The 27,521-nt window shown below is 44.3% G+C and overlaps 1 protein-coding gene across 1 annotated transcript in view; it reads right to left on the bottom strand.

Moving 5' to 3' along the window:
* Positions 1 to 13,997: 13,997 nt before the first annotated feature.
* The window catches only part of ntn4 (netrin 4), a 30,351-nt gene continuing 16,827 nt past the window's right edge, over positions 13,998 to 27,521 (bottom strand). Inside the window, exons 6-10 of the mRNA XM_036518382.1 lie at positions 21,769 to 21,982; positions 21,243 to 21,352; positions 18,383 to 18,451; positions 15,626 to 15,799; positions 13,998 to 15,144 (exon numbers count right to left, since the gene is read on the bottom strand). Of these exons, the coding sequence (XP_036374275.1) occupies positions 15,005 to 15,144; positions 15,626 to 15,799; positions 18,383 to 18,451; positions 21,243 to 21,352; positions 21,769 to 21,982 (707 nt within the window). The 3' untranslated portion in view covers positions 13,998 to 15,004. The remainder of the gene's footprint in view (positions 15,145 to 15,625; positions 15,800 to 18,382; positions 18,452 to 21,242; positions 21,353 to 21,768; positions 21,983 to 27,521) is intronic.

Below are 27,521 nucleotides of genomic sequence, written 5' to 3'. Positions count from 1 at the left end.
TGACCATGCGGTTTATTTCCAGTACTGTGAGAGATGACTGAGTATGACCGTGCGGTTTACTTCTACTTCTTTGCCCATTTCTGTAAGAGCTGTCACTTACAGTTTATCAGGGAAGAGATTTTCTCCATTTATGTCTAGGAAAAATCCGTTATGAGTCTCTTAGGGGAAAGGCCATCACTTTTGCTATAAAGCAGGGGGAATGCCTCTCCCACAGCACCACCAGACAAAACCTCCTCCTCCATATGGCCAGCACTATCATAATGATTAAACAAACAATCAGAATCTTATCTGCTTCTTTCCAAGTGGCTTTGACTGTTAGATCCATCACAAGTCTGTCCTTCTACTGAATGCTGACGTCATTCCACATTCTAAGGGCGCATTTTTGGAATAACTCATGTGATATATTTGGAAGAACCCACAACCAGCCCGATTCTTTGTAAACGAAATCATTCACAGCTGACCTTCTCCAAAAAAGTATGTGGTTATTAAAAGGCATGTAGGAATTGTTCTCTGAAAAAATTGTATTGAGGAATGTTGTTCTGTCAACAAACTGAGTACCGTACAAAAAAATCCCACGGTTTTAATTGTCATATTTAGAGATTCTTGTCTTGGTTACAATGATAAATACAACATGGTATAACATCATACCCTAGACATGTAACATTGTGAGAACATATCAGAAGCCCTGTCTGTTTGGAGAGGCCAGACATTGATGTTTTTGTTTTATTCCTGTACAGATATTAAAGGTAGACATTGTCCATGCTGCCTTTGCAAGGAGGAACATCTGGAGTCAGTAAATCCATATTGCTTCTACACTGACTGTTAGTTCCTTTTTGAAAATCACAATGTGGCTCAGTTTTCAGAAGGACAGATAAGTTCATTATCCAAAAAACTGGAACCCAGATAAATTGTGTGTTTGAACATACCAACAAACATACCATACATTAAAAAAAAAATCTCACTTCTTGAGGGCCATCTCTGTATGGTGCATCCAACCGAAAGCTTAATCCTGGATATAATTTTCAAACATTGTTGACATTTTCTTTACTGACAAATATTTTAGTCAAGTTTAGATGCCCTTGTTTGAATTGTGTATGATTAAGAGAAAACATCCCCAAATGTTCTGTTGGTTCCACTTTTGTGAGGGAGTGTGTTTTCCTTATTAGTCATTATCAGGCCTATCCACAGGTCCACAGCATTCCTGCATAAGGAAAAGGTATGTGCTTGCTTTGTAGATCAGCCACCCGATTCCCCTTAAATCGCTTTTAATGTTTTTCTCTATTTTAGCCCCAGGGGGTATAACTGGGGCTTCTTGTCAGAGCATGCTGAGAGTCTTTTACCTAGTGTCGGCAAGTGCTCTGCTACACACACGTGCACATGCACGCTTTCTCTCTCTCGCACAGGTATATTTTCTCTCATACACACGCATGCACACACACACACACACACATACAGTTTCTCTCTTTTACACAACCACACATACACACTCTCAAAAATGCACATTCTTTTTTTTTCATTCACTCACTACTTTTTTCATTCACTCACTCAATTGCACTAAAGCAGTCTCTCACTGTCTCTCTCTCTCTCTCTCTCTCTCACACACACACACACTCTCTCTCTCTCTCTCTCTCTCTCTCTCTCTCTCCCTGTCTCACTGACATGAACATGCCCTTATCCAGTTTGTACTGAAGAAGAAAAAAAACAAGTAGTATTTAACAAGAACTATGATGATAAGGACACGGACACAGAGCCTCTCTGTGAAGGTAGTTTCCTATTAAAAACAAACAAACGTCACCTTTTGGGCACTTAATTGTGGTTTCCATGTTTAGTTGTCTTCTTTTTACTTCAGCATGCGCTCTTTGATCATATAACTCAGCGGTTTTTTAACTCTGTATTGGGACCTGCAGTGGGATCCAGGCGGGTTTGTATGGAGTAACAAAGACAAGAAAAAAAGTGGGCCCAATTATCACAACATTTTTTTTTTACCACTACCTCACTTGAGGCACACTAGCAAAGTGTATTGGTACCCACCATACAGTATATTTTTAAATATCCTGTGTCTGCTGTCTCCTCTACAGTCTAATTAAACATACAATCTAATTAATAATCATGTATATGTTAAATTGTCATATTGCGAATATAGCATGCTTAGCTGGTCAGTTTTTAACTATTTGTTTCAGGCATTCAAAAGTAACTTACTGTCTGAAAATCATTAACACTTTTCAAATATGCATTTTATTCAGACTGGCATATTTTTACTCTTCCCATATCTGGTTAAGATTGGTTTCTGTGAGCACAAAGGACTTTTTAGGGGGTCAAAAAAGTTGAAGCACTGCTGGTCTCCCCAAAGATGGTCTGTTTATCTCTCATACCGGGTGCTATTTCTGTCAGTTTTATGTCTGACCTGGGATTACAGCAGGATAGATGCAGGACAGAAAGCCATCCTCTTCCACAGTCTGAAACCCCTCCTCTTCAGACCGCATCTTGGCTCCCCTACCATGTTGTTATAGCCTTTAAATATTGCCTTTATCTGTATGGCGCTTTAGGGTATCATTATTGCAGTTTGTACTAGGTGTTGGAATATCTGGCACCCTTTTTATGTTGAGTAAAGCAGTATATTGTAGCACTGTGAGACATACTGATAGATATTCATGTCATCTGATGTGCTCCGTATGTACTGTTGTTCATGTGGTCTTATTATGAGCACTTCTGTACCTTTGCTTTGTGTGTTGTGTTACTCTAGATAAGAGTGTCTGCCAGACGATTACGTGAGTAAGTCAATAGAGAGAGCACCAGTCAGAACAATGTGATCTCGGGACAGAGAGACCACTTAGCAGCACTACACCTCAGTATTGCCCTGCAAAGAACGGCTGCTCATGTGCCATTATAGGGCCCAGCGCCCTCTGCCTGACAGATTCTGAACAGCATCCAGGCAGGCAAGCCCTTAGAGATGTACCTGGTTGAGGTGCTCTGTTGGCTGAAGCCAAATGTTAGCTCAGAGGCCTAATCTTGGTCCTGGAGTGGTTTAGTTTCCAGCTCTCCATTCATACACAGAGCCGTTCCTTTTATCGTTGCACCCAAATTTCACTGCCTGCCCTAAATTCACTTAGTGTAGCATAGTAGGAGCAGGACTTGTAACCAAAAAGTTGCTGGTTCAATCCCTGCTGAGAGAGGGAGATTCCTCCCTCCATTGTTTCATGGCAGTTATGTTCTAAAGCACAAATATACAATGACATTAGGTCTGGCATTACGAGTAATCATCACTATATGATATGATTATTTCGCAGATAAACCTAGTAACCCCTGCCCCTAAAAAAAAAAAAAGAAAGAACGGAGCTATAAGATCCAGCTCCCTTCAAAGAGCTGTTATTCCCTTCACAAGTCAGCAAGGGATCAGCAACAAGCGTAATCAGGCAGAAAACACTGAGACGAACTGGCAACAAGACAGAGTCAAGCAGGGTATATAAAGGGCTGGGCTAACGAGGAGATGGGATGCAGGTGGGCAGGCAGGCAGGTGGAGGTGATCAGGAAATCAGGTGGGCAGGGACAGGGCAGAGAGCGGGACAGGGCCGGAACACAAGGGAACTTGTAAACAAAAGCACATGGACGACACTGATAGACGGGGAGAAACACAAAAACAACAGCTAGGGGGCTGAAGTACTGACAAGATGATATTGTCCATCAGAGCTGGTGGGACCCAGCAATGAGGACAACCTCCTGGACTCCTGGTGGGTCAAACTTCGGAATGTGTGAGTGTGTGTGTGTGTGTGTGTGTGTGGGGGGGGGGGGGGGGGGGGGGGGGGGGGGGGGGTAAGATGACATTGTGACACAATAACTGACACAATGACAAGATGACACAATAGATTCCCCCCTTTACAGTACAACAGCAGTGTTCCTCCCTGGTTATGAACCCATGGCCCAGTGCTCCAGCCACTTCCATCACAGATATCTGGGCTTTAAATGAACCTCTTTGTTTGAACAGTCATTCTATGTGAAAAGTTACTGGAGCATTAGAGTGATATTTAAGTGATGATTTTATCTGTAATGCTCAGGTCATACACTGCTCATACACTGTAGGAAACTTCCAGTTCTGCGAGCGATGTGATTCTCTCTGTAATTAGGGTCAGATGCTAATCCTTCCACAGGAATCTCTCTTCACATCTACATCATAATCATGCCAAACAACAGCTTCACTGGTCAATAGTGGTGTATTGAGAAGCCTGATCCAAACATTCAGTACTCAGTGACAAACCTGACATGATTAGAGAAGGAAACAGTAAACATGTGAGGTTTTCATTTATCTTTTTGAAAATTTTGTGAAAGGGGAACTGACATCAGTGATACAACATCTTGGTGATGTAATGGAGCTTTGATTACCTTCACCAGTGCTTATCAGCCACCAACAAATGGGTCATCAGGAAAGAGGAGTCCCTGCAAAATCAAAGTTTAAACATTACATTACATTACGTCATTTAGCAGATGCTCTTACCCAGAGAAACTTTTAAATAAGCGCATCACATGCTAAGAGTAGTTGTCGAAAAATAGTACAAGAGGTCTGTAAAGTACTGAGTTAAGTGCGTAGAGAGCTTTTTAAAAATAGAAAATAGGGATAGATAGGATAGATAGAGATAGAGAGGAAGGTAGACTAGAGACAAAACTTGAAGAAATGAGTTTTCAGCTTTCTCTTGAAGGCACCCTGGGAGTACACACAGATACACACACCATCATTCATTATATAGACACATATATACACACACACTTATTCGCTCTATCCACATACATACACAAACACAGTACAAAACCATTTAGTACACCCTCATACGTACACACAAGCACACATACACAGTACACATCCTAAACCCACACAGTACAACATGCACTGTTGTGAATTCATGTAGGTTCTCACTGTATGTATCCATGCATATGTCTGTATTGTATCTATATGTGCAGATATAGCCTACATTCCGCTTTACACTCTCTTTCGATCATTGCTCATATATTATAGACATCTGCAAAGCATACAGACGCTGGACATAAGAACGAGACTTCTGAATGAAGCGTTCGTTAATCTGTTCATTCATTCATTCACTGACACTGAGACAAACGCGCACGGTGAATCATAAGCGCGAGGACACGTACACCTGAAGTCCGCTGAAGTGGAACTTCCAAGGAAAACAACGGCTTTGTCTGAGCGCAGGGAGATTTATGGCGGACAAGCCGCGCGACGTAGACACCCCAGAAAACATGCCCTCCGTGGGAGGAATATTTTAAACCGCGTGGGGAGCCAAGACAAACCGCGCCGTCTGTAGAATGGCTCTCCGCACCTTTCCTTTTCCCGCGGCTGCCGTACTCAGGGGCGAGCTTTCTAATGTAACGATGGCACAAGATGAACGGCGTCGACACAACTTGCGTGGGTCGGCGCTAATCACCAGATGCGTCTGCCGTCTTTCGACAGCACCGGTGTGTCAACATTCGCAAGGAGAGGCGGCTGCGTTCAGTCTTGTTCTAAGCTCCGTGTTTATGGCGGAATAGTGCGTGTGTCTGTGTGTATGGAAATGAGGGATGAAAACAAAAACTTGGCATCTTTTTGTATTTATGACGTGTACCCGCCCTGTAATTATGAATAGTGAGGTAAGCATAGCAGGAATGTTTTGAAACCTTTGTACCACGGCTCTTTGACAGCACCAGGTTTGACATTTAGAGGTTAAGTCACTTGAGGTGAAAGGAATTGCAGGCTTCAAGGGATTTGGCCCGCCAAGTTGCAATATAATGATTTTACCTCCAAAATTAGTGAATTTTTGTGTCCTTCTCAGATATATATCTGTATGTTGTTTTATCCATTTATACACCTGAGACCCCTTGATTGACACTTGAGACCCCCTGAAAGCCTCAACAGCAAAATTTCGGAGGGTCTCTGGAAAAAAAAAACATTGTCACTTGCCACTGTCACTAAAAATGTCTTTTAACCCTTAAAGCCCGACAGACGCAGCCTGCGTCCAAATTCACGTCCCTTCTTCTCGGCTGAATTGCTCACGAAGTATTCATCGCTAACGATGCTAGTTGCTTGTCTATGCGACGAAGTGTTGGCGAGAAAAATAATTTTGAATGTCATCAAATTTAATCATTTAATCATCTGCATACAGCTCTGCGTCCATCTCCACACCAATTACTCTTGTTTGAATTAGCCTACTCAGGAACTCGTCATTGCATAGATATGGAACACATATCACAAGAAAGAGCAGAACCGGAGCTTTGTAATAATACTAGTCACATATTTGTACATACAGAAGTAATCACACTATGAAGACAGATCAAACTTCTGCGAAGTAATATCTTTACTAATTTCTTAACCCATTTTCACACTCCTGCTTCTCGGTTGAATAGGTCACAAAGTCCCTACCGCATATCAAAATAAACAGCAGAACTTACCCTTTCCGATGATACTAGCGTTGTCGAGTAGTCCGGTTTTGAAATCACAGCAAATTTCTGCATTGTCTCCAACATAGGGCTGACATTACATCCCACTTTGTATGTAAAATAAACACAAAATAATGTATTTGCTTTTCATTGCAACGATTCAAAAGTTGTGGTCAAAAGACGTGCACAGGTTTTCATAAAATAAAGCACATTCTTCATCCAATGATTCAGTGACAAGATTTCAGTGAATAAAAAAACGACATTTATTAGGCACTAAGCACATATTCTTTCATATTGCTAAGTCATAGAGTATCCCACCATCATGGTTCTGATATTGCCAGATTCCAGACAATCTCCCCTACACAATTATGAAAGGATATCTCTGCTGCCAGCATTTGGTAAGATACATATAAAAACATAACAATTTCATGACACAATCTTTTTTCCCCTTGATATAAAGGCTAATATAAAAAATATGCAAGTATTATCATATCAAATGTTGGAAAATCTGGATAGCCTAGACTGTTCTGAAAAAAAAAACAAAAAAACAAAACAAGATACAGTATGTGTATGGCTAGCCCTCATAATGACCAAGATAGAAGCTTAAAAGTAAAGGTAGTGAAATTACCCTGAAAATAGCCTAGTTCCGTTTTTCCCTGGCTTCTCCCGTATTTCAAGGCCATTTCCCAGTGCCCTCCCGTTTTGTTGTTTCTCCTGGGAAACTCCCGTAATTTGCATGGCAAACTTTATTATGAATAATCTTCATACACAGATCCCTAAGTTTTGTATGTTTGTCTGATGTTACCCACGTTGCCAGATTGTCTATGAAACACAATCTACACACACAATCCACACACTACATACAATTATTTATTTACTTATTTGGGTAGGGGGCACCCCCGATTGCCACCGGGTATTTCGGACACTGGTTAAATCTAAATCACACTGCCTACTTAAAAAATGACATGGTAAGTGTTCACTGCTGAATATTTTAAAAACACCAAGTCAATCAGCCCTACAATGCTGATTTCTAGAGGCCACTGGTTTCCAGTCTTATAGAATCTCAGAAGATTAGTATGGTTCTGCTTGCTGTCTCAGAAAGCGACTCTAACCTTCTGTTCATGGCAAAACGCACAGAATAATAATAACAGATTCTGTATACAGCCTTTAAGTCTGTTAAGGTTGTTGAGGCACATTACAGTGAAGTTGGTGAGCAGCTGGTGAGTAGCCTCTGGGGGATGCATCGCAGCCATTTCATGTTCAGCCATCAGCTGAGGTGGAGAGGGAGGGGGTTATTTATCTAGTTCCACTGTATGTACATGTCTTGGTCTTGAAATTGGTCCTAGGTGGTGTCTCTGCTCTGTGTCTGTATATACATAGTGCATTCTCCATACCTACCAGCTTGCAAGCGGTTATGCTTTTTCCAGATAGCACTCTGCAAAGCTACAAAGCTGCTTTTTCCAGTGGCTTTGTTTTTATGCATACAATATCTGGCTTTTCAGGCCAGTTGACTGTATTTATGTATGCTACTTATTCTGCATTGGGAAAGGGCGGTGATGTATATTGATAAAAGCAAAGCTTGTAACTGAAAGATTGTTGGTTCGATTACCTGCTGGGGCACCGCTACTGTACCCTTGGGCATGGTACTTAACCCAGAACAGCTTCAGTAAATATCCAGCTAAATAAATGGATTACATGGCAAAAGTACGTCACTCTGGAAAAGAGTATTTTGCTGAATGACGGTAATTTAATGCAATGTAAAGGAAAGATTACATTTCATATGTAGCAGTGTCTCATGAATTCAGCATGTATCTCTAAGGTTCCACACAGGCACAGACTTTGAACCTAATATCAACACCACAACATGATCTCAACGCATTGAACATCGCATCAGGGGGTTTTTAGTTTCTGTCTTCCGTGCCTTTTTTGTATCCGAGCAAACATGATGCAAAGAGTTTTTGTTCTGTTGTGACTGTAAAGCGTGAAGGCCTTCTGACAGGAGCTGGATCGCAGCGTATTCCATTCATGACTTTAGATTGATTCATTCATATCAGGCTCACATGACCTACATCCACCGTCAATAGTGGTACGCGTTCCCACCACGGCCCTCTCCGTGTACGACCTTGTCATTGGAGTGATTTATGAAACACGATTCAATATTTGGACAAATTGACACGTACGGGGGAAAGACTATTGTACCTCTGTGAGCTGCATTCAACTGGGCTCCGAGCTTCTGCCAATTTCTGCACAAAAGCTCTTCTGTCATGTTTTGTTTTTTTTTTTTTTGACATTGTTGAAGCACTGGCTCTGCCAAGATAAAGGCTGGGGGTGGGGGGGGGAGGTTTTCGACGGTGTTGGGGTGAGGGGCAAGGCCCCCGTGAGTGACTCCGTTCAGCGTTCTGCTTTTCAGGGCTGCCGGAATTCTTTCGGTGGTCAGAAAATCCTCTCAAGGGGGGCTTTGTTCCCCTGCGTTCCCCAAACTGGCGACGCGCTGAAAAGCAATAAAAACAGAGGAATGCACCCTGAACAAAAGCAATAACTTAATTACGGCGTGCACAAGCGGAGTATTGTCTCAGAAGGCCGGATTCACGGAACGCCGTTTCCTCCTGGACAACAGGCAATGGGAGATCCCGCGGGGCACCCAGGCTGCCGCGGCTGCTGTCGCCATGGTGAGGGTAGGCTTACAACATTGACCAATCAGAGGACACAGGCACACAGTATGAGCCAATCACAGCTCTCGTGCACAAACAGACTAAGGAATCACAGTTTATACTGTCCCTTACATTAAGCTCTGGTGACAAAACTTATTTTTTTATAAGCGGTCAAAGACAACAGAGAATGGAACCCATTAGATTTAGAGAAATGGGTGCTTCCCTCTGAAACCTGCAGCTACAATTCAAATAAACACATTCTGATGAGTGTACAACTGCATGAAGAGGTCATGCAGTTATGCTGTGTCTGACCAACTGCAATACACCCTTTCTGCTGAGACGTGTCATATATCTAGCCAGCAATCCTATATCCAATAACACGACAAACCCCTATGACCTCCTCCACATTTTCTGTAGGAAAGTGGAAAAATGCCACCAAAAACGTGCACTTTGAAATACTGTTTGTGTCTGGCTTGCCGTCGCAGCCCGTCAGCACAGCCCGTTGGTGCAGCCCGTCCACACCCCCTGTGCATTTTTAATGGATGCACAAACAGGGGTGCCCTGCAGGCCCAGGCGCGTCCCTCGCCTGGCAGGACCCCATCGCAGGGCCGCCACCCCCAGGCGCGGCTGGCACTCCCGTAATCCCACCACGGTGAGAGCTCCCGCTCCATTCCACGCTCAGATTGGAGACCAAGGCGCATGGCAGGCTTGTTGGGCCTTGCGTGAAGAGCTCAGAAGAAAGCCATCACGTCTTTTCATCACGGGATTATTCAGAACGACTTGCATAGCTTGTATTTTTGCATGTTGTCAATTCATACAGCTGGATATTTACTAAGCAGCAACACACGACAAGCGGTGTTCCGCCCTGGGAATTGACCCGGCAGCCTTTGGGTCATGTGACCTCCTCTTTAACCACTACACAGCACATTCTCCCTCTCTTACACGATTGTGAAAAGCAGAGCAGTGGATAACTGTATGGCACTTTGTTCACACACACACAACAAAAAGACAAACGTAGGTTGCCCTGCAAGCGTGTCTAGCTCTTGCACAGGCTTTCCAGCATAGCTATGAGGAAATGTGGATCTTCGACATTTCATAATTTGTTGTCGGCAATTCTTGTAAACCCTCAGGAACTACAGCACATAGAACACGGTCTGGCAGTCACCACTCTCCACTTTCTGAGTTCTTCTCCTGTTGGAAAGGATGAGGCTGGAGCATAAGGTTATAATAAAAGAAGAACATTTTCCCTGGTCTGAAGCTGTCGTTGTTCATAAACTTTACTTAACGTTGCTGCGGTGGTAAGTTCACCCATCCCCACAAAAGTCAAAATATATTCAATGTTTCCATCGTTTAGGCTTCTTAGTTACAAAGCTATACATACTGGGCAACATCAAGTTAACCAAAAGCCTGTACTAGTGATGCGCGGGTCAGAGAGCCAATCCGAACCACCCAACCTGCAAAAATATGCGTTAATCAACCACCCGAACCCGACCCGACCTGAGACCGCTAACTTTAGCCTGCATAGCGCATCCATACCATAAAGTAAGAGATAACGTTTTCTTATTTAGTGCACGTTTCAAAAAGGACAGACACTCGTGTAGACAACAAGGTTTTGCACGAGCCACCGTAGGCTACAGCAAAGTGAGCAGTGTTGCACTATTTCTAGTTTTTGGGCTGTTTGCCCAAACGTTAGCATAATACATTGATTGCACGGTATAGCCTATTGTATTTTAGCCTAAAAGCATCTGTTTAGCATCTGAGTCGACCCGCGCATCACTAGCCTGTACTATTGAATCTTAAAAAGAGTAGATGGAAAAAGTTAAATCTCTGTGTCATACAAGAAACTACCTGAAAACTTCAAAGATGACACGAATGACACAGAAACAGACATTTAGAACTAACTATATAGTGAATTAATTATATGTAGGTGTATATGCAGGTGCATAAACTCTTACAACTCAAAGTCTTCCACAGAGGAGAGTTTGGGTCACTAAAATTGAATAAGAATGTAATGTAATGTAACATGATATGATCCTGTGTAATACTGTCCCACCAATGGTATTCACTAGTAAATATAACTTCTTCTTGCCTTAAAATGACAATATAGAACTGTCTGCAATTGTTATTTGACAATAAAGCATGCCAATCCTCTGTATCAGTTATGATGGCTGCTGTGAGTCAGTGGTAAAACTCACTCTAGTGAGTCATTTTCAGTGCTCTCCTTCCTAGTATGGAACTTGTGGCAGGTTTGTTATCATGGATGAGTGACCTGCAGATCAGCTCAGGTTGAGTCTGGAAACTGCCTTTCAAACTATGAGCGCTCCTGCAGTGAATTAAATATGGCCACGATTCAACATGGGGAGTTTGAGCTTTGAGTTGTGTGGGACGGTTCCCAGTGTAGCAGGCCTGCCCGATCACTTACGAGGCGATGATGACCCGTGGGAAGGCCGGCACCAGCAAGCTGTGACCTCACCTTGACCCTGGGGCCAAGGTAGGCGTAGGGATAATGGTCGAAATATTTTTGTCACATCAAATCTGTAGCATTCCAAGGCCTTATTTTTCTTGTTTAAAAACAGAAGCCTGGTCTCATGCTTCATGTTCCTGTGAAGGACACCATATCAGTAGCCTCGGTACCCCATGTCGCAAGCTACCCTCGGTCATGCTGAGCACACTGTCTCCTTGCCCTCTCAACATCGACAGCACAAACACAGACAACCGGGAGTTTGGCAGACTCGCCTTTTTGTTTCGTTTTCCCCCACCCAGGCTCCATTCTGGGAAGTCAGAGGTACTTCGCAATAAACACAGACAGCTGGGATTTTCAAAATCACTCGCTGGGCAGAACTCATTAAAGTTGAAAACAAATGTGTGTAAACAGTAATGAAGCATTAGTGTGACTCTTCTTCCCATGATACAGCTATGAATGCCTATAAAGTGAACACATAAGTATATATACGCTATATGGCCAAAAGTATGTGGACACCCCTCCTAATTATTATTGAGTTCAGATGTTTCAGCCACACCGATTGTTAACAGGTGCATAAAATCAAGCACATAGCCATGAAATCTCCTCAGACAAACCTTGGAAGTAGAATGGGTTGTACTGGAGAGCTTGGTGACTTTAAACGTGGCACTGTCATAGGATGCCATCTTTGCCACAAGTCAGTTTGCAAAATTTCTGCCCTGCTACATCTATCCCAGTCACAAGTGCTATTATTGTCAAGTGGAAGCTTCTAGGAGCAACCACAGCTCAGCCACGATGCGGTTAGACCACACAAACTTACAAAGTAGGGCCACCGAGCGCTGAAGTGTGTAGCACGTAAAAACCGCCTATCCTTTGTTGAATCACTCACTACAGTTCCAAACTGTCTCTGGCTGCAACATCAGCATAAGAACTGTGTGTCGGGAGCTTCATGAAATGGGTTTCCAACTACATATTAATGCCCATGGTTTTGGAATGGGATGTCCAATAAGCTCATATAAGTGTGATGGTCAGATCCACATACTTTTGGCCATATAGTATATCTCTGTAGTTACTTTAAATGAAAATGAAAATGAAATGAAACGTAAAATGTACCATAAATCTATTGCCTATCTACTGCTAGGAAAGATATGGAGACAAATATACGAAACCTTGGTTCTTGTGCACACATATACGCTGTGCATGTGTGAGTATTCAGGGCTGACTGTCAACATGTAACCTTTAAATAATGTTGCTGTAATATAATACTGAGGCAACATGATCATTCATAAGAAAGGTGTGAGTGCATTATAAGCGACCTAGATAATCCCTCTCAAGATTGCATAGTGCGTATCCAGTTAAAATTTGCAGCCACAAGCTATGCTTTAATCCCCTTTTCCTTCTTTAACAGAAAACCAGTTTTTGATTCATCACCCGATTCATCGAACTCCGTCTATCGGCAAAAAAGAGCAACCCCACAATAAATGCCTGAGCTACTTCTGATGCCTTTCAGACTTTCAGACAGATTGGACCAAAACTAACGTGAAAACATCCCTTGGCGATTCATCTTTCTCATGAATTTTCTCATGTTGTGTGGAAAGGAAACTGCTGTATTGTTGTCCTCTGGAATCATATGTGGAATTCCTCAGGGTTGCCAGATAAGCGTTTTTATTTTGGTCGCTCTGTCAGCAGTTCGGCTGTTTCCATCAGCAGTTATCTGGTTGTTGACATTCTTGCTATATGGACTTTTCCCTAAATGGTACCAAATTTCGCTTTTTTCCACAGGAATCTTTTTTCACAGGTTATCTCTCATATCTAATTTTCTTCAAGCACCTTTTGCTTTTGAGTATTCTAAAATGTTTTATTAGCATTTTAACAAAAATCCTCCTTCCACTGGATGTGTGATGTCTCTGTGTTATTCAAAGGACACAGATGTGAAAACAGCACAAACAAAAAAATGAGTGTTAAAAGTGTTTTTACTGGCAGTATAACATCTTAAAATTATGTGAATATATATTGTATCTAAGTGTTTTACATTTTGAAGGGCCTCAATTATAATTGTTCAATGAAAAATAATCAATACTTTAAGTTACTATTATCTTTTAACACATCCTTACTGATACCTGAAATAAATGTCTCTCTGTAGTAAATCATTGAAAACTAAACTCAGGTTAAGTGTTTGGTTGAACATCCTGGAAGGATTAACTGGACACTCAATGGTTTTTCAAAGTGACATTTCAGGACGAACAAACATGGACTGCACTGAGATACTGTGTGTTTACAGAGTCCAGACTTTCCGGTCTACAGCGACAATGAAATCAGTCATATTCCTTTATTATCATCATAATTATATACTGTACAGGAACAAATAAAGAAGTTTAAAATATCAGCGTCTGGCCTCTCAAAAACCACCAGTCCTCTGATAAGCATACACAACACTAGACATTTGGGATATTATATCATATTGCATTTGCATAATGTTGCGTTTTTTTATCTTTTTCTCCTCTTGCATTGTTATACACATCATGACTAGTATCAACACTGAGAAACCACAGCATTTATGGCTTTCAAACCTGAAAAGTATAAACAACAGTTTCAATCCATCAGTTCAAGGCTTTGATAAATTCTGAATGTTGTGCGTGCGTATGTGTGTGTCTGTCTGTATTTGTGGTTGTGTCTGTGTTTGTGTGTGTATGTGTGTCTGTCTGTCTGTATTCGTGTGTGTGCGCATGAGCATGTGGCTGCCATAGAGCCGAGTACAAGGCTGTATAATGATGCACGGATGTAGGATTCTGCCTTGAAAGAACTCGCTGAAGAAACGTTTAACTTGCTCGTCCATCTGCGTTCATTAGCAATATGAGGAGTGACAGCTGAGTGACCAGTGTGGTCACTGGTCAATCCAAAGTGAACCCCCCCGAAATACCTGCCACCCACTTAAACTTTTAATAGTGTGCTTTCCGGACTGAAACCTTCTCATCTTGAATGAGGAACTTTAGAGAGGAAGTCCCTCCTCTTCCTCGCAAGCAGGTAAGGGAAACTGCTATCTGTCCATCTGTTCAGTCTCTGTCCAAGCATGGGGTCCAATCAGATCCACCCGCCTGCTCGTGTATATAAAGTGCTTCAGACAGCATAGCTGCATCTGTGGCCGACGTTGAAGACCGGAGTCCGACAGCAGAGAATGTAGCAGAGTCCATGAGGAGCTGTGGCCCAGGCCAAAGGAGGTCAAGGCAAAGCAGTCGCCAAATCACGACGTGTGCTGTTCTTCCCCCACACTGCTCAGTTTTTCCATTTCCCGAGGTGCCCCTACGAGGTTCAGGGCGCCATGCGCCCCTCCGCCCATTCTTTTCCCCTTGACATCTCTGCCACATGCGGACGCAAACCCATGGCAGTCTCTTCGGTCTCTGCTCCCTCCCTCTCTTTCTTTCTCTCTCTCTCGCTCGCTCTCTCTCCATGCCTGCTCCGCCCCCTGCCCCCGACCCTACCACTTGCAGTCCGTTTTAAGGAACTGGAGAGCCTTGCGACCCAGGCTTGCCCGCCAGGGCTTGACAAAGCTCTTCATGTTGACTATCAAGCGACCCTTCCTGCGGTCTTCATGTCCCGCCACCAGGTACTCTGCCCCTGTGGGGTATGGAAAAGAGGGGGAGAAACATCCTGAGAAACATTGCTCAGAGAGCACAGAATCATGGGTTATCTGAGTGCCACTTTGAACACAGACATGCTATATTATGACCAGGTATTCTCCTGTGTTATTTCCATCCTCTGTATTCCCATATCTAGGTGGTTGTTTAACTCTGTTGCTTATGGGTGTTGTGTTTCAGAACATTTCCCCTCAAGAGCACATCAGAACATTGCTGCAACAACTGAGATACAGCTTTCAACATGACATGCACAGAGCTGAATATCTGGTCCACACATAGAATATCTGTGGTTCCTGATCTGCATTTGACCTAACATAAGACAGTTTCTGCTATAACTACAGGTAAACACCTTTCCCCACTGAGGACATTTAATATTCACTAAAGCAAGACCTCATCTTCTGTGACCTCATCCTAATGGTCCATGGGGGCGTCTGGTGGTTCGTGCAACTGACGGTCTTTACCTGGGTTGAGAATGGGGCATGTGCACCCCCGTGCTGTCCAGGACTCGGGGTACAGGGTGACTATCCCCCGCTGGACCTTCACCTTGGTGTTCTGGCTCAGGACCTTCCGCACCTTCACGTCCACCTCTGCATGGGAGCCCTTATCGTGTGCCGAGAGGACCTTCACCTTCAGCACTGCGGCATGATGGGAGAGAGACCGGTCAGAGGAACATGCTAGAAAGATGGTTCAAAGAAACATATGCCACAGATTCAAAAGACAGACATCTTTCAGACATCACACGGATGCCACCGAAAGCTGGAGAAAGACAAACAGAGATGGAACCACAGATATTCTACAAACTGACTAGATATTCAGTTCTGAACACTTCATATTCAAAGTTTGGCCTCTCTGGTTGTTGAAGCTTAAAAATCTAATTTATTAACATTCTTGAAAAGCATGGCCTAAAACAGGGCATCCACAGCTAACATAGCAACACAGCCACAAGTACACAATCTCCTGTTAGCAGGAGAATCATCTAAACAAGGAAGTATAGAGGACAGAAGGAAAGCAAGACCTGAATATCTGGTCACAATATAGAATTGCAGTTGAATATCTGCAACTTAGCACTTTAGAGAGATGGGATGCCACAGAGAAATAGAACACCATAGACATATGGATGCAGAATAGTGGGGCGATGATGCACTGTGATTGCGCTTCTAATGGTGGGATTTAATGGTTTATAACAGCATGGTGTTAGAGTAACCCTAAGTGTGCTCTGGAAAAGCTCTCCAGTCAGAATACCTGCATTGAGGGGTTAAGGTCCCTGACACTGTGACGTCTCTGTCCGTGTTTACTCCACCACACCTCTGTGATTTACAGTTCTCTGCACACTGAATGCCTCTCCCACCTCCCAGAGGTGCTCCTCTGCCTGGTACTCACCCAGCCCCATCTCCGTTTAGCCAATGAGACCAGAGCCAGGTCAGCCAGGGAGGAACCTACCCTTACTTACCCTGGGTAATTACACCTGGACATTGGAGCAAAAGCCCAGGACAATTGTTTCCTTAATATGCAAGCATAATACCGTACACTGTGCACGTGTGCAATGAAGATTCTTTTTAGTGTGGTAATATGACTAGTCTGTGAGAAGAGATACTAGTTATGTGTATGTATTATGGGAAAGCATTGATATCCACTGTGTCATTTCTTTCTGAGCACACCTGACACCCTTAACCTGTAGTGTGCTGTGTACTAATAGACGGGGCAACCCACAGTCAAAGATCAAAGATCCTCACTACTTGACCTTGTGGCGAAATGAAGTTGGCTACTTTTGATATTCTGTTATTCTTTTTGATATTCTGATATGATGTTGTTAACCTCTATCACACTGCACTACATTATTGTCATTTAGCAGATGCTCTAAGCCAAAGTCACTGACATAGGTTTTAGTCATTTATACAGCTGGATTTTTATTGAGGCAGTTGTGGGTTACCTTGCCCAAGGGTATAACAGCAGTGCCCCAGCTAGGATTTGAACCGGCTCCTTACAACTACTCCATACTGTTCCCCACATATGACAAATGTAACCTACAGGACAAATGTTCCGACAGGGAATGATGACTAAAAACATGGGGCAGAAGGGTGTTGTGGGTAAATTACTCGCCGGCTCAGGGAAGCTGAGTTAATCTCATCTTTCCGTCCTGGGTTTCCACATGCCTGCGCAAAAGGCACACCGGAGCAGATGTGTTTCTGTCACCTTGGAGAGATCATCTCCGGAGGCTCACGTCCACACGCGTTTCGGAGTCCCGCGTCTACACCTGTATCTCTCCCTCTGCCAGAAAACATTCTTCCTTTTGTAAATCGTGGATTAGAAATACTTGCAGAGATAAATCCATAAGCTGCTTGCAGTGGGCTGCCGGCTTCCCTCAAGTTCGCAAACGCAAGTGGCTCTGAGACCCTTAAGATGCCAACAACCCCCCTTTTTTATCCTTAAAGCCCAAATCCTTTCTGCATCTAATGATCCCTTAAATCTGAGCATTAAACCTGCTCAGAAAAATAACCCCCTGAAAGATGAGCATCATTAAAATGGCTAGAAATGAATCCTAATACAATTCTTCCATTCTTTATTTCCTCCTCAGTGCTAGCAGTTCAGCAAACAAGCAAACAATTAGCCTAACACAATGGCGCATCTGAAAAAGGAGAGTTTAAGTAATTACCAGGTGAGTGGAAAAAGTTTAATTGCAGCCCTAGTTCTCAGTGTGAACCCCCTCCCCCACCAACCAGCAGCAGTAGCAGCTCACACATAACATTCCCTCAATGTTGCTGTGACGCTGTTGCCCTGAGCGAGCAGTGTGAGAATATTTTGCACTTGCTGGGGCCCTTATCTGTGGAGCGGCAGCTCCTGACTTGTTATTGGGAGATTAGAGGGAGATTGGGAGCGCTCCAAACACCACTATTTGGCTGCCTCCCCTCTGATGTCTTTTGCAATCAAGTCAAGGTTATAGCTTGTTGGGGGTCAGGCCTGAAACGCCATGCTGCCTTGGACTTGGGTAAGCATCACTCTGACAGGAAGGAAGCCGTTGACTCAGACCTGAGGCTGTGGGCCAGACTTCACACAAGCATAACTGGAACTTCAAGGTGCTATCCAAGCTTGACCCAAAATAATGTAACTCCAGCAATGGACAATTTTAGACTGGGGCTTCATTCTGCTGTCTTTTCGTATCTTAGCTACACTGTAACATTGTCTTGACATTGCATCAGCGTTCTGCATGGGGTACTCACCGTAGGCATACTTCATGTTGCAGAAGAGTTTGGGGCTCCCCAGAACTTGGTCTTTGCATTCACATTTCTCTGCAAAAGAAAACAGAGTAAATATTAAACCTCTCCACCCACAAGTTTAATCAAACTCATTCCACTCCTGTGGACAAATGACACAAACAATTTCCTCTAAAGGGCAGTCAGCTCCCGACTGTCAGGACTAATGGATCTGCAGCACACAAGCACAAAATGTCACTTTTGTCATTTGATCAAGGAATCACACATACAATGGTTATGTAGGATATATGATACATATATATGATGTATATCATAATATGATGATATCATATATCAACAGGGTTGGGGAGTAACGGAATACATATAACGGCATTACGTATTTAAAATACAAAATATGAGTAACTGTATTCCATTACAGTTACCATTTAAATTGATGGTAATCAAATTACAGTTACATTTTAAAAATATTTAGATTACTGAGGGGATTACATTGGATTACATTTTTTAAATTTAATTTCACTTATTTTTTTCATTTAATGTTTATTCATTTGGAAAATCTATCCAATGACAGATCTCCCATATGCCCCTCACTAAAGAAAGGAAGAAAAAAGCGCGCAGCCTGTCTGACTCACAAGACAGTAGAATGGAGAGTGAGACAGAAAACAACCAGTGCAGCGCATTTATGTCATGGAAATACTGCAACCATTTTACTTTGAAATTTGGCAAAGGTCACAACATAACAGCACAATGCAAGCTGCATTTGCCAGCAACCAAACTGCTATCCGCTTCAAAAGAGTCGACCTCTAACCTGAAGAAGCATCTTGAAGCAAGTTCTCTTTTCATTATTTAAGCTAATATTGATCGCTAACTAGCTATCTTACATAGTTTGGCTGCACTGGATTAGCTATTCAGCTAGCTAGTAGGCTAGTACGTATAGTATTAAAGCTAACTAGCTAACGAGTAGATACAGTGACAAAACAAGTGAAATTTCACATGTTCAAAACTGCGATTACTCCAACAATTTTACACTACGCATATTATACATTAAATTGTTAAGCTACTTCTTTCCCACTCGCAATGTGTTCAGGGTGGCTCATGCCTTCTCTAATGCATGTTTTCGTGTAATGTACAATTTTTGAATGAACATTTACAATTCTTAAGAAACTGCAATGAAGTGCCCCTAGACTTAAAATGGGGGTGCCAAAATGTTAACAACACAACAATGCTAAGTGAACATTCTAAAAATAACCGGTCAGAGCCTTAGTCGGATGGACAGTCTTTAAAAAAACTGTTAAAAATTAAAAACACAGTGTTCAGAGAGTAATCCAAAGTATTTAGATTACGTTACTTACCTTGAGCAATCTAACAGAATACGTTACAAATTACATTTTAGGGCAAGTATTCTGTAGTCTGTAATGTAATACATATTAAAAGTAACCCTCCCAACCCTGTATATCAACACCAAAAAAGGAGGACATCTAGCTGGAGAGCCTACCACCTATTTAAATACTACATACAAAACTTGTTTTGCCTCCAAGAAAGATACATGTGGCGAGATACTTGTGCTAAACACTGCAGGTTACATAACTAGTGTCATACTAATGGCTAGTTAGCATTGCGGTTATTTTTGCGGCTAACTAGCACTGCCATGCATCATCACTTTGTTATCTAGCTAGCTATCTAGCTTTTGTGACTGTATTATACACACAGTATTATATAATTATACATTGTAATACAACTGTATTATTATATTCTATACATTACTATACTGCACTCCTTTTTGATAATGTGTCTATCTGAATGGCAAACCAACCCCTATACGTAACATCGACACACGGAGAGGGTGACAATATGGTAATTGTATTTTGATGCTTGAATGGAACATGCACTGGCACTGTTGCTTATACAGCTTGGATAGATACACTTCTGTTCTCATGCGATGGCGGTCACTCTGGATAAGAGTGTCTGCTAAATGCATTGATGTAATGTAATGTAATGTAATGTATTTTTACATTAATTAAACTTCATACATATTTAGCCACTGACAAGGTTAATACACAGTGTGAGAATCGGGAGTTGGCTGGTATGGTACGGTTCTGTATGCGCAAGAGTAAAGGGAAAGCGAAAGATTAATACATATGGCAGTAGACTGCCCAAACCAAGTGTCAGGCATCAGGATTCTGGACCCCTGAATCACCTGCCCGTAAATGAGCAGCCAACGGGTTTTCCAGACCCCCAGGCTTTCTTCCTAAACACATTGCCTTTCTGGACATCCGAGCATAGCATGAGTGATTCTCTTCCTAAGCACAAACACCACCCCCCAGCAGCAGAGCAGTGACTGCTCGGCTGTTCGACTGCACCCCTCCGAGGGGTTAAAGATTAAGCAGAGTGATTCACTGCCGCTCGGGGAGAGCGGAGTGTAGCTTCGGGGGGAGTGCTGACCTGCTGGAACGCTTTTAGGCTCCTGCCTTCCCAGCATGCTTTGCACGCTGAAAAGTGAATGGGCCTCCGGCTGAGATCCCCGCCCCCTGCAGTCAGGGTTCAGTTGCACAGTGCTAAATCATCTCCAGAGCTCATGAGAGGGGAAACGCACATGTAACCATCACACACACACACACACACACAGTGTATCCATCCTCACAGAGCAACCTATACCACACTGTTTCTGTGTGTGTGTGTGTGTGCGCAATGGATAGACACTGTGAGGATGGATATGTGTATATGTGTGTGTGTGTGTGTGTGTGTGCGTGTGTGCGCACGCATGCGTAACACTCCCTTTAATGACAGCCGTGAGCTGTGCCGTTCTCTCTTGAGCATTTGTGTCAGAGTGCATGTGTCCTTGGTCCCCGTTATGGGTGGTGCTTACCTGAGTAGTGCAAGGCTGAGAAGAGCTCGTCCGCACGGAAGATGGGCCCTGGCTCACTGTCATTGTGCCCCAGGGGGAAGTCTCCTCTGTAGTACAGCTCCAGGTCTGACCTGTCCACAGTGACATCATCATGACATAACAAATCACACTCCGTGTACAGCTGGGTGCTGCTAAGGTCATCTGATTTACTGAAGAGTACGGCAGCAATGTCCAACCAAGGATTTGAACCTATGATCTGCTGTTGCACTAAACACTGCACTTCACTGATCATTCACTGATTCTGACTAGTGAAATATCCAGGTGCAGTTTTTCACCATGAAATTATTGTTTGCAAGTGTGTGTGTATGTGTGAGTGTTTATGTGTACGTATGTACGTATGTATGCATATATGTGTGTGTGTGTGTGCGTGTTTATGCGTACATATGTATGTATGTATGTATGCATATGTGTGTGTGTGTGCGAGTGTTTATGCGCACATATGTATGTATGTATGCATATACTGTCTGTGTGTGTGCGCCCCTCTCACCCGCTCATGCAGTCCCCGGTGAAGGGGTCGCAGTCGCCCGCACAGTCACATGGCCTGCAGCCGTACTCCTGGAACCCCCAGTATCCCACCATGCACCTGTCGCAGTGAGGGCCACCCACGCCGGGCTTACAGACACAGCCCCCGTCGCTGGGGTCACAGAGGGTGTCGCCGCTCAAGTGGAAGGGCACGGACCCCACGGGGTGGCAGGCGCATGCTGAGAGGACATAAAAAGAAAGGGGGTGGGCTGTGAGGGCGAATGTGTTAACACTGGTATGAGGAACTCAACTTGTTTTTACTGTCCCCTCAGACCCAGACTCACTACAACAGCAGCAGGTGTGTGGAATGTAAGCAGAGAGCATCAGGAGTACTGCTCTTTAACAGCTTGGCAGGTAGCCCGTACAAAAATGATATACTCCGATTATACTATAGAGAATATATTTTTGAGCTCAGTAAATATTGAAAATGTGTAAATTGCTGTCATTTTGCAGTATATTTTTGGATTGCATTAATATATTTTAAATGCAATATATTCTTGGGCTTAACAACATACTTCTTGGTGTTTTACAGTATATTTCATTTTTGTATGGGGCTTCATTCAGAGCCGTGCATTTCTGCTTCTCCAGCTGTTTCTCTGTATTCTCTAAAGCCCCTGTGTAGAGCTTGCTTTGAGTAGCAGCAGCAGTGCCTGAGGACTGCCTCCATCTGACCCCATAAATCTCACGCTAAGGAGTCCTGAGGTCCTGACGGCTGCTCTTAAGGGCAGGCATGTTTTTTAGAGGTGTGAAACAAAGGAGAAAAACACTCTTCTCCTCCAAACACTTCGACATCACTTGACACCTCTCGACCCCTATCCCCACCCTCACACACACTACCCCCAAACAGTCTCATTTAGGAAACACAAAACGCGCGCGCACACACACACACACACAGCCCCCACTCTGCCCTCAGAGAGAGCCGCATGATAAGAGCAATAGCAGAATGACACTTGGCTTCCTGAAGGACTCCTGACTATCACAGTGCAGTTCATGTTCTACTTTGTTGTCTGTGTTTTTTTTTTTTCTTTTTATGGCCCAACGTGCCCGGGGGAGCACAATGGCTCCCCTTCATGGCTTTATCTGGCCCGGGTGCCAGGATCGCCCACGCTAACCTCGGCAGCCCCACCTCACCTCACCTGCCGATACCGCACCCTCCTGCCGGGCCCAGAGCCACCTGTCCACAAAAGGGCCTCAAACGCTTCGCAGGAGTCACAGAAACCCGCTGTGAGCCCCCTACACTCTCTGCTCACTCTGGCACAAACAAGGAGTCATGCAGTTCATCGTCCCCTGCGAAGTCTGTCCCCTGATCTTATCTGCAAGGGGTGGTAGGGCAGCTGGTGCATTTTTCTATGTCATTTCATGCTGCTTGTGGGCCCTGCACTGTAAATCACCCAGAATCGCTCGCAGCCAGACCTCAGCGTCCCTGTCCCTTATCCGTGCAACACGTGTTAAAGGCCCTTTATCTCATGCAAGATGTCACAAGAGATACCCCGCCACTTATTGGGGACCGAACCAGAGCTCTCTGCCTGGCTCCTCGGAGCGGCTAAGCGACTTATCACAGAGTGCGAGATAAGATAAGGGCTCCCCCTGCTCCTTATTCTCTTTCAAAACCTCCAGATTAAAGACAGGGGATTTCTGGGAGAGCCAATTGATCTTTCCCTCGCTCTCTCGAAACATTGCAATACAGTTAAGTGCTGCAAGATGAAGGGAAAGCTGGAGCTTTATTGACTTGGAGGAACATCTGGGCTTAGGAGAAGCATGGCAATACTCCTGCGGCCGGTTTTGGCTGCTATGGAAATGCACTACAACAAACATTATATATTCTGACACCTTGTAAAAAAGAAAAAGATACCTTGGGCTCCTCTTTGTAATGTGAAACTGCATTGGCATCCGTGGGCAATAATAATAATCCGGAGTGAATAAATCTTCCCATGGTTCGACCGCTGGGTCGGTCGCCGGTTAATCATTCAGCACCAGCAGCGGCGACCTTGTAACCCATTGCCCCACACAGTGCACTCAGGGGTATGTCTGGCGTGTGGCTGAGTGGGAGGTGATGCTGCCTTCGCGCTTTTGTGCACAAACTGTACATACTGTGCTATGGAGGATCAATTTCAGTGCATTACATCTCGTCTAACCAAAATGTTGTCCAGAATGGACACACATGAGAGATGCAGAACCACAGCAGTACGCATTGCTTGTGGAGGACTACATGTGAGTTTGGGGCGAAGCCCACTCTGATGGGAATGCGTCCTTTGGCCGGCCGCCAGCCTGCATTTATTCAATCCTTACTCTAAACTGACAAAACCGTGTAATCTCACAATTCTGCATCCATACAGAAATATGTACTGAATTTTTGGTTAAAGGCAGAGGTCAAGCATTAAATTTGGGTGGGGAGGAAGGGGGAGGCGCACGTGTGTTTTCAGCATGTTGAACAAGTCTGCCTTGCATGATGCGATGGCAAGGCTTTGGCCATAGACCATGTACCTCAGGACACCAAAACAGTTTCTGTGGATGCACAGAGAGCATCGGGGGCATGCTTTCCATACTTCCACTTGTTTTTGTGAGGCTGTCACTCTGGGTACTGCACGACCAAAGTTTACCCTGAAATGAAAGCAACACTAACTTTTTATCAACTACTTAGTTGGATCAGGAAGGAATGTGCAATAAATGGTCCTCCTTACTGACAAATTATCTCTGGTTGGAATGCCTGTCGGCCAGCCTAAATCACAGCTACTCTATTTCCTGGACAAATATTCAGCTCTGTACGCTTAACACTGGAATCTCCTGTCTACTATTACTGAAACTAACATTGTACTGATATGCAAATTCATGTAGATCAATGGAGACAGCAGGGAAACCTCCTGTCACCAATCACAACCTCCAAGATAAGGAAGAATGCGAAGCTGGATATCTGGTCAGTATATAGAGTATCTGCATCCACCCATCTCAGGGAGCTGCTGGTTAAATCAGACAATCAGACTCTGCAGACGGTGAAAGTGCTTTCCCCTTTTCACTTTCTTACTACTGTGATCAGAGTCATATCCTCCTGGATCTGATAAGGCCAGCAGACTGCAGACGGTGGCAGCTCGCTCCCGTCTCGATTGCCCCCTCTCTCCCTCCCTGTCCTATATCTGTCGGGTGAAGTGAGAGACGACTTGTATCTGCGGAAGCCCCAAGGCCCTCGTTGGCAGTGACAGCTGCTATGGGCCCCTCCTGATGTGGGGCAGAGCCGCCAACACGCCCGCCGAAAAAACAAACAGTAATTCAAACCCCTGGCACTGTCATTTTCATCACCTTTAGCCATTTGATAGACTCAGGCACTGAGTAATGTCTTTGGTGTGTATGCGTTTTTATGTTAGAGTATTAAAGTGTGACAGTGAGTGTGTGTGTGTGTGTGTGTGTGTGTGTGTGTGTGACACTGTAAGTGTGCGAATGTATGAGTGTGTGAGTGTATGAGCGTGTGCATGCATTTGTGTGTGCATGCATGTTTTTTTGCATGTATGTGAGCGTGCCTAGAGAAAAACAGTCAGACATGCTGTGAATGCACTAAGAGACACTAGTGTGAGTGTGTGTGAGCGTGAATGCCTATATGTGCATGACTGTGTGAGTTTGTATGAGTTCGTGTGAGTGTGTAAGTGTGTGTGCATGTGCGTGTGTGAGAGACAGAGAGTATGAGTGTGCATGCCTGCATGTGCGAGTGTGTGTGAATTTGTGTGAGCATGTGTGTGTGTGTGTGTGTGTGTGTGTGTGTGTGTATATGTTTCTGTGCCTAGAGAAAAACAGTCAGGAATGGTATCAATGCGCTTAGAGACACCACGGGAAATTCCTCCATTGCAGGCAACTACTCCGTGTTTCAAAGCTGCAATGCTTCCAGACCGCACCTTCTGCTGGCCCCGATACTTAAGAGGAATAATTGGCACATCAGTCTGACAATGCCTAATGTGCCTCGCAATTGCTGCGCTATAAATTCATCACTTTCTCAGCCCCAGACATGCAGCGTGTCTCCAGAGTACCCTGGGGCACATTTCTCTGAGCCCCCCCCCCCCCCCCCCACCATCATCATTCTTCAAAATATCACTAACAGTGTTTTGTAAAACCTTGTTTGGCTGCTTTGTACCAGCACAAAAGATCTAAAGCAAAACTCTTCCCCGCTGTACCTTCACTTAGGTGAAGAATTGCCAACAAGTAACATTCTTCTAAAAAAATGCAAAAAACTAAAACAAAACAAAGAACAAAGGTAGTGACTTTGTGGCGTTGCTGTCGTGCTGCCGCTTCGACACGGCAACAACATTGGGGAAGCATTACGTAACGGGGCCGTAGCCCCCAGCGCGCTGTGGGCTCTTGTGTAATCACTGTCGTTAACTGTGTTTAAGGGTAAATAAACCTTTGGTCCCAGAGTAATGGCGGCGGGTCCCGGGATGCCAGACGCGTTCCGTCCCTCCAGCCGCGTGCCTCGCCCTCCACTCCTGAGACGGAGAGAGATATGCCTTATCGACCCCCTCGTCCAGGCAGCACGGGTATGGTGCACGGAACGCGCCGTGACCATGCCGGCGGAATTCTGGAAATCTCTGAGACAGAAGGATGGTTCCCTTATCCATGGGAGACATGTCACTGGGGGGACTGGGACAATGTGCACCCTCTAAAACACATCCAGGGTTTATGAGCACCAATGTGTAATAACAGTCTTTAATGTGAATGCAGAAGCATTTCACACCACGAGGCTAAGCATTATGGGCAAATACCGTCTGGTTATCTACTCCAGCAGGCACAGGAGGATGGGATGTTAAGGGCGAACCTCACTCCTGCGGAGCTGTTGTCAGTATCCCCATTCAGAATCATTAATTAGCAGACAGGCACGCATCTTTCCTGGACCTTTGTGATATTCAGAGCTACACAGATACAAAGAGGAAGTCCTGGATCACTAAATCACACTCCTTCAGCCCTGTCCAGCTGCAGGAGCTTTCCTATTGACAACACATCCAGTTTTCCTCCTTGCCAGGAGATAACCCCATGGAAACCAACTCTGAATACAGAAGTTACCCTGCATCTATTTGAAGTAAAATGCCCATGTATTTTAAGCTACATGTATTTTAAGTCAAAGTTATTGCATTTAAGCTGCATGTAATTGAAGTCAAATGCCTATCTACATATTTAAGCTTCATGTATTCACTCTCTATTTACCCTATGTGCATTTGACTTCAGTTTGAGGTAAGGAAAGAGGGGGACAGAGACTCCTTGTAACTGCTTAGTGTCTACAGCTGTGGGGTTGAGGGGGGGGGGGGGTTTAGGGGACAGAGGGTGTGGCAGGGCACCAGAGTTGACTCAGGTCCCAGGCATGCCCCATGCATTCCATCTGGTGATTAACTGCCCAGCTATTCCCAGATAGAGTGGGTGCATGGGAGATGGGGGGGCGGGGGTAACCACACACAGATTCCACCCCTGCCCCCTTTTCCTGTTTTCACTCCTCCTCACCCTGGCATTTCGGAGCCGCTCTCACAGGCGGCCAGGTGCCCATCAAGGGACACGTCCCAGCTTGCAGCTCCTGGGAAAAGCATTCCAGAACTGGGGGTGGGGGTGGGGGGAGGTTTAGGAGGGTTCTTGGGGGGGTGACTTATTCAGGACATTTGTGATTTCAAGACTTACAGGCTGTTTTTCCCATCAATATAAAAGAGAGGAGACCGGGTCAGACGTGTCAACAAGGCAACACCGCGGTAATGA

The sequence above is a fragment of the Megalops cyprinoides genome, chromosome 23 (genome assembly GCF_013368585.1).
Source record: "Megalops cyprinoides isolate fMegCyp1 chromosome 23, fMegCyp1.pri, whole genome shotgun sequence".
Lineage (NCBI taxonomy): Eukaryota > Metazoa > Chordata > Actinopteri > Elopiformes > Megalopidae > Megalops > Megalops cyprinoides.
The sequence above is the reverse complement of the archived record's forward strand: the minus strand, read 5'-3'. Positions and strand labels throughout refer to the sequence as shown.